Source organism: Bidens hawaiensis, unplaced genomic scaffold (assembly GCF_021521415.1).
Source record: "Bidens hawaiensis isolate Kalapana, Puna unplaced genomic scaffold, B.hawaiensis_p1.1 tig00024484_1, whole genome shotgun sequence".
NCBI lineage: Eukaryota > Viridiplantae > Streptophyta > Magnoliopsida > Asterales > Asteraceae > Bidens > Bidens hawaiensis.
Genome location: NW_027493872.1, coordinates 211,078 through 218,443, shown reverse-complemented (window position 1 = coordinate 218,443; position 7,366 = coordinate 211,078). Strand labels below are relative to the sequence as shown.

The 7,366-nt window shown below is 36.9% G+C and overlaps 1 protein-coding gene across 2 annotated transcripts; it reads right to left on the bottom strand.

Moving 5' to 3' along the window:
* Positions 1-2,615: 2,615 nt before the first annotated feature.
* LOC143569449 (putative L-ascorbate peroxidase 6, chloroplastic/mitochondrial) lies at positions 2,616-7,144 on the bottom strand. 2 transcript variants are annotated; one of them, XM_077055356.1, is made up of 12 exons: positions 6,932-7,144; positions 6,709-6,855; positions 6,060-6,180; positions 5,870-5,970; positions 5,694-5,781; positions 5,516-5,583; positions 5,356-5,442; positions 5,170-5,244; positions 4,990-5,067; positions 4,803-4,907; positions 3,174-3,254; positions 2,616-3,008 (listed from the first exon to the last, which is right to left on the bottom strand). In XM_077055356.1, the coding sequence occupies exons 1-12, from the start codon at positions 7,088-7,090 to the stop codon at positions 3,003-3,005; spliced, it is 1,116 nt and encodes a 371-aa protein (XP_076911471.1). In that variant the 5' UTR covers positions 7,091-7,144; the 3' UTR covers positions 2,616-3,002. The 2 variants fall into 2 exon arrangements, with proteins under 2 accessions (XP_076911471.1, XP_076911470.1); XM_077055355.1 differs by having other exon boundaries at positions 2,616-2,854.
* Between the last annotated feature and the right edge of the window lie 222 nt (positions 7,145-7,366).

The following is a 7,366-nucleotide window of genomic DNA, read 5'->3' as shown; positions in this document are numbered from 1 at the left end:
TAGAATCAAATTCTGATGGAATTTGATACATCATACATTGATTTCCACATATACATAATACATTATACATGTATTCATAGTTGAACACTTGAACATAAAGTGGACCTGCACTTAAGTACATATATTAACCGATTTGCAACTACATATACCAGCCTTTTTAACCAAATTTATTCAGGTCCTGAAATTAAAAAAATAGACCAACACTTGACTGCATATACCAACCACCCATTTGCTATATATCTTTTTATTTGCCTTTATTATAAAGAAAAGGGTGCAATCGGATTTGTTATCTATATTGTTTACTACCATACTTGCAAATGGATTCATCACAGCCTAAACCAAAATTTAAACAACAAACCAAAAACATCATAAATCACCAAGTTACAAACCATCGTCACCGCCAAATGACTGCCTCCCAAGGTTTTCCGAATACTACTCGGAACACCACATGCCACATATAACCCGAGCACGTGCTCTATCAATGCCGAATGGTCATCATGGCATCAAGAAATACAAATCAAATCAGTTGCAACCACCACACTAACACACCACCGCTTTGGCACAACAATCACATGTATGTCACACCTGTTTCTATTGACGGGTCTTGTGCAAACCATAGTATCATAAGTTTCAGTTTCAATTGTAAGCAAGCTGTAAGTTATTTTGCAAATTAGTTGTTGAAAGGGCTTGTACTTGTTTGAAATTCCTCCAAATGTATGCCTTGAGCAGGTTATTGTTCTTACGAAGAGGCTGCATAAAAGTCATAATGAGAACGTACTGATGCATAAAAAATAGTTACAAAATTAGTAAATCAGGAATGAAAAGAAGAAAATACAACCAAACTATATAAAAACTCGAAACAGATTTGTGGCTCAGATCCGCGTTATGGCTGCAACATACGTTGGCATTCCAAGTATCGGAACTTATAATAGCGTAGACATAAAATTCAAACGACAAACTAAGAACATACGATTGAGGCCCGGCGAACAAACGGTTGAGCACCAAAGTCAGTTACAAAAATGTGTTTACATAACAAATTCAATTATAATCAGTGTGTAATTACCCGACGCTCAGATCTCCACCATGGCTGGAGCATATGTTACCACACCAAAATAGCGGAGGGTGTTGGCGTCAACACGCCGGGACATTAACATGAGGCAGCAGCCACCTTGGCCGCCATAGACAACTTATTTTCAACCGCAAGAATCATAGTATAAATTAACAGTTATTCACTTATTTGTCTTCTAAATGAACTGAAATCACAACCTGTCATCGAAACTACAACTTAAAAATCTTGATATGTAATAAGCAGCATGACAATTGAGTAATAAGTAATAAAATTACAAACCTGGGTTGGGACTTGTTTTGCCATTGAAGGTAGTCCATTAATCGGGCAATTAAATACCACCGCCACCCGGCAGCAGTAGGTTAGCTGTACTATATGCAACACTAAAAGATCGGAGGAACTATCGAACCCAGCCGTCCCAAACCACCAACGCACAGACGATGGTGATGGTATGGCGGCGTCACACCACCGCCACTAAATGAAACCCGGCAACAGTAGGTGTGGTTGAATATGGTGGTACCGGAGCTCGAAACCCTCGTATCCATTCTCAGGCAAAGGCTAGCGGCAGTAGATAGAAGTTGGTGGTGGCTAGCGGTATTGACTCCCTGGCGGTAACTATTGGTGCACGACGGTGTAAAGAGACCATACATATGCAAGGGCTGAAAACAATATATCCTTGTTAATGGCTTCACAGCTGTAAAGCAAGTACATCAGGGACACGTCTAAAGCAACCGTAGCACAGCACGTGGAGTCATATCATGCATACAAAATCATCCAGTTTCACAAAGCGTACGATAAGCTCACGTACAACAGACTAAACATAAAGTACAATAACCAGTGCGTTAAAAAGTTGTGTTTTAATATATATATATATATAATAGCCGAGGTTGTCCTTCCCTGTTGATGCATCTCTCGATCATACACATACAGAAGAGAACAACCTAGGGTTTCAAATAGGTTTATCTGATAATAATTACACGATTCCGAGAATGATCTAGGTTGTAAATTCATCTACAATCGCATACACGATTAGTAGATTTGTTTGTTTATTTGTTCAATTGATTGATTTCTTTGGTTCTAGACCACAATATTTACAACAGTTTTTCCTCCCGTATTTTGATTGGTTAACGTAATTACACATCCCCTACCAGCCCTTTTACATGCAAACGCAAATTGTAAGACCACACAGTGTGGGCTTTAAAGGGGCGGTAAAGGACGTTGTACACCGCTGGGGCATTATAGAGGCCGGTAAGGGGCGGGGCTATATTCATACAAAGGGTGGTATGGGAAGGTGTGTGATGAGGCCATGAGATGCTTTTCACGCTCCCTCTCATACACATACATATATATATATGTATATATATAATGGGGCGGTAAGTAGGGTTATCAACCACAACAGGGCTTTATTAAATGAGGGCTTTAAAGACCCGTTTCCTACGTGGCGATGACGTGTAAGGGCGGTAAAGCCCCTCCACAGCACATAGTCTAACTCACCCATCAAAGTAATGTATATCTTGAAACAAGATAGAACAGAAACAAACATGAACAATTGCCAAACCACACAAAATATGCATTTTCTCAAAGTGTTATCAATTAGTTTTACAATGGCAGCAAGCAGCAACCAATGCGCATGCATCAGTTTCCAAGAAGAGATGTCAAAAGTGCCAAAACAGCAATGACAATCATAATATTCAGAAAGTAGTTCGTTTGGAGAGGTTTATCCGGGCTTCCGCCGAACCCTTCATACTCCGCACGAATCTTCTGCTTCATAGAATCTGAAAGCTCTCTCTGCAATTATTATTTAAATCATTGAACACACTTACCATCTCCACTATTATTACTCACTCCCAACTTTTTATTTCATAGCTTCATTCTTGCATGCATGCATTAATTTTAAAGCTATGCTTAACAAAACAACACACTTTTTTCTTCTATATTAATCCTGCATCAATCATCAAACACGACAAATCTAAATGGCGTTGTGTGTTAAAAAATCTTCCTCTAGGTTAGTTATACTTTGCATGAATTGATGCAAAACCCATTATAACTATTGGCTGAGAAGACTTTTAATGTAAATATATTTTATAAAGAAGATTTGTAGTAGTACCTTTCCCGACGAGTACTTGGCTGCTACAAACTTCTCAGGGACGCCGGCCGCTGGTGGTGGTTCATCATTAATTGAAAATCCCTGACAAGGATTTACAGGAAAATGTCATATATGATGAAAATTTCAAAATTATTCTGATTTAGACCTGTTTAGTGTTACATCTTAAACGAGTCAAATGAAAAACTAGCTAAAAGGGGAACAACTCAAATTAATTAGAGGGTTATAAACAAAGTGAGAGTCACCTGAAGTCTATTTCCAACAAGTAACTAAAAGGCCAAGTGGTGTAACGGTGGTGTTAAGTTAGCTCTGATCAAAATGGTCAAGTACTTATTACTATGTTCTAGTATATCCTATGGTGAGACTATGACTCCTAAAGAAACATGTAACATTTTAGTAAACATGCATAAATAATAAACTAACTTGTTTATTTAGGAGGGGTAGAGGACGACCGAAATTGACTTGGGATGAGAGGATTAGGCATGATTTGATAGACCTAAACCTCTCCGAGGACATGGTTGAGGATAGGAATTCGTGGAGAAGTAGAATTAAAGTTAAGGATTTTTAGAGAGAATTGAATACCTTAGGGCTTAGACTTAACTTTTTTAGGTCACATACCATAATGGTATTTCCCTTACATATATTATTATTATTATTATTAGCTTTTATATAGCTGTTAAACTGTGATCTTATTATTAATATTATTATAATTAGTAGTAGTTTTTATATAACTGTTAAACTTTGATTTCCTTTATTTTGCTTCATACACATGTACTTAGAGCCGAGGGTCTCTCTGGAAGCCACCTCTTTATTCCTTTGGATAGAGGTACGGTGTGCCTACATCACACCCTCCCCAGACCCTACTTATAGCTTTGCTGTCGGTTGGATTTTACTGGGCATGATTGATTGATTGTTTATTTAACACTTTTTATATGTGTTTTAACATCATAAGTCTTATGAGCCAGGCGTAAAAAATTCAGGATTTCAAGTCACAAGTCAACAACTACGGGGCAACAATGACCCAAAAAAATATATATATACATAATACGTCCAAGAAAAACAACATAAAAAGATAAGCTGTGTAACTTTTTTGTACTTTCAGACCATAATGAACCAGTTATCTGGCTCATATTTTTGATTTTTTGTTCAATAACAACACTAAGCTTTTCATGTAGAACCACAAACCTCTAACTCTAGAGGTGGCAAACTTGCCTACCTAATCATTAAGAGCTGCTTTGGGTTCTGTTTTATCTTTTAATGGGCCAAACAAGCTAAATAAAAAGCAAAAAAGTAAAGTGGCCAAATAAATCAATCAGGTTGAAAGTCGGGCAACACAAACTTTTTAGTGCATAAAGCCTCTTATTCTATTTCTTCCTAAAAAATATTATATTGAATTAACATACTTTTCTTAATCATATTTAACACCATAAATTAAAATAACTTTTTCAGATCAAACCAGCCCATACCACAATACAAGACGTTCCAATCTAAACCTGTTTGACCTGTCCCAGAAATGACCCAACCCACCTATTTTGTGACTACTACATAATTCACTGAGCAATTATTTTTCTATGTCAAAAGTACCTGTATAACATATAAATAAAAACAGTAGAAGAATTAAATCTTACTAACCTCAGGTGGATCAAACTTAGCACCAAGGTTGCTAAGTTTAGCATGCGCTTCAGCATAGTCATCAAAAAACGCCTTTTCATCTACAGCATATTTCTCAGCAAATACCTGAACAGATTTAACATTTCCACATAAATAAAAAACAAAATCCAACAGAAAAACTGCTGGCATCCAGCCTAGTATTTTCAACCTTAAACGAAGGATCCTCAAAAAGAGCAGCATCTGTAGGCAAAACCAGCAGATCTTCATCACGTTTTTCTTTAATATCCTGCACAACACATTAGTCAGATTGACCATTTATCAATTTTTATAAAGTGACTATTATGTCAAGTATAAACAAATAACATTAAAGAAACTGTGATCGCATCACCTTGAAGTAAGAATTATCAAAGCGTAGCCACTTCACTGTCCAAGACTGTCCACCTGGAGCTCCGGGCCCATCTTTCTGTCACTCATCAAATGCAAAATAAGATTATAAAAAAGTACACATACACATATTGACATATACATCTATTTGCGCACACATATATACATTCTTGTCTTTAATGCTTCTTACCGTGTATTTTGTCTTTGGCTTGCCCCACCCGCTGCGTTCTGGCCGTGCCCTACCCAAAGTGTGGGCGCCAGATAATGCCACTATATCCTGTAAACCCAGTTATAACCAATTAGAATAACTATTTATTGTAGATATATAAGTTAAAACTAGAAAAGTGTACCTTATCAGTCAATCCCATTCTGTAGAAGACATCACGCAAGTGAGAAGCCGGTGATGGAGGACCAGCATCTAAACATCAAATGAAAAGTTAGTTAGAAACCACGAATACAAAACGTGTACGCGTATTTATGTGAGAACAAAATTATACAAATGAAAAATGATCATTTTAGTAATACTACCTGGAAGTCTGCCTTCTTCTGGGCATTGTTCAGGTCCCGTGACATCAACTCGACCATACTTCATAGGAATCTTAGGACCACCAGCCTCCTGTAGTTGTTAATTTGTGCACCAATAAAAGTCAGTTTTTATAAATGTATCTTTTTTTATTATATAAAAGGGTTCTAAAACAAGTTACCTCTATAGCTGTAGCACTAGCCAATTGAAACAAGTCTGCCCAAGTTACACCTGCATACTTGTCTTTGATAGGTTGAAGAAGCTTCAGTGCATTTACAAGCCCTGTATAAACACCAACCAACATAAGAATCACCCAAAGCAGCAAAAGACGAACAGAATATAAAAAAACTAAAGAGTTACAAATGACTTGCCAGCATTGGCAGCATGTTTCTGTTCAACATCAAACCTTAAACTTCCATTAGCTCCACCTCGTTGAGGCCACTCTTCAATGTTTTTATTGTAGGTGCCAGCATCGTGCCATCCTAGGCGAACCTGTTGTCACATAATGTTCACAACTAAAGTATGAGTACATGATTGTGATCAAAAGATACTATAAATAAGAAAAAGGCAAAATGTGAAAAAATAATCAACTTGTGGGGGAGCTATAAAATCTGAAACATGTATAGGCCTGTAAATGAACTGAGCTACGAAAACAAAATGTGAATAAACAATCAACTGGTGTTCATTTATAATTGGTTATATATATGTTCTTTTACGTTCATAAATATTTGTTCATTTATGTTAATGAATGGTTTGTTTAGAATAGCAACGAACAAACATGAACATGTTTATTTTCTTAACGAACAAGAAAATCCGTTCAGTGCGTTTGGTTAAAGTTAAATGAACAAACCCGAACATGTCCCAATTTGTGTCCTTTCGGCTAACTTAAAACATACCCAATTTAATTGTCCGTATAGCAAACGATAACAAAAAAAAGTGGTGTTGTTTCAACTAAGTATTAGGTTAAATCAGTTGATTAAAAATAAAAGTGGAAAAAATCATGAATAATGAGTCACTGACCATAATGGGATGAGAGAAGGTAGTTTTAAGGAGGTCCTTAATGTCTTCTCTAGCATTTTTAAGTTGGTCAGGGTTAGATGCAAAGCACTTTGGTGTAACGTACACAGCGCCCAAATTACCATCGGACACACGAACCTTCGATCGTCTCTGCAACCAATCAAATAATAATATTAATATTAAGAAGGAAGAAATGTAATAATAAAAAGAAAAGAAAGCAAGGAACCTGATTGGATGATAATCTGAGAGAAGCGGAGGAGGAGGAGGAAGATAAGAAGTGGAATGAGATGGATGAAGGTCTGGTGGTGGTGGCCGGAGAAAGGCGTTGAGTGGCGGTGGCGGAGAGAGCCGCCGTAGGAGGCAAACAGTTAGTTGATGATGCCATTGGATTGGATGAGAAAGTGAAGGTGAGAAGTGGTGGGTGGGTGAGTTACTTAAGGCCAGTCAGTCAATGTCGACCCATCATTTGTTTTCTTCAAAAGCCGCAAAATAGGAACAAAGTACAAATGCTGTTTACACCATACCATATAAGACAATACTTGATTAGAATAAAAATTTCTAAATAATACGATTTTCAGATTTTATGTGTCATTTCAAATAAATTCCTAAAATATATATTATAAACTAGTCATGACGAATAGTTTATGATTGTCAACGAGTA

Excerpts from the sequence above, each read along its gene's own strand:
- LOC143569449 (XM_077055355.1), bottom strand. The coding sequence starts at position 7,090 with ATGGCATCATCAACTAACTGTTTGCCTCCTACGGCGGCTCTCTCCGCC. Across the intron at positions 5,068-5,169 it reads TTGATAATTCTTACTTCAAG|GATATTAAAGAAAAACGTGA; the intron begins GTGATGCGATCA and ends TGTGTTGTGCAG. Across the intron at positions 4,908-4,989 it reads TTGAGGATCCTTCGTTTAAG|GTATTTGCTGAGAAATATGC; the intron begins GTTGAAAATACT and ends AAATCTGTTCAG.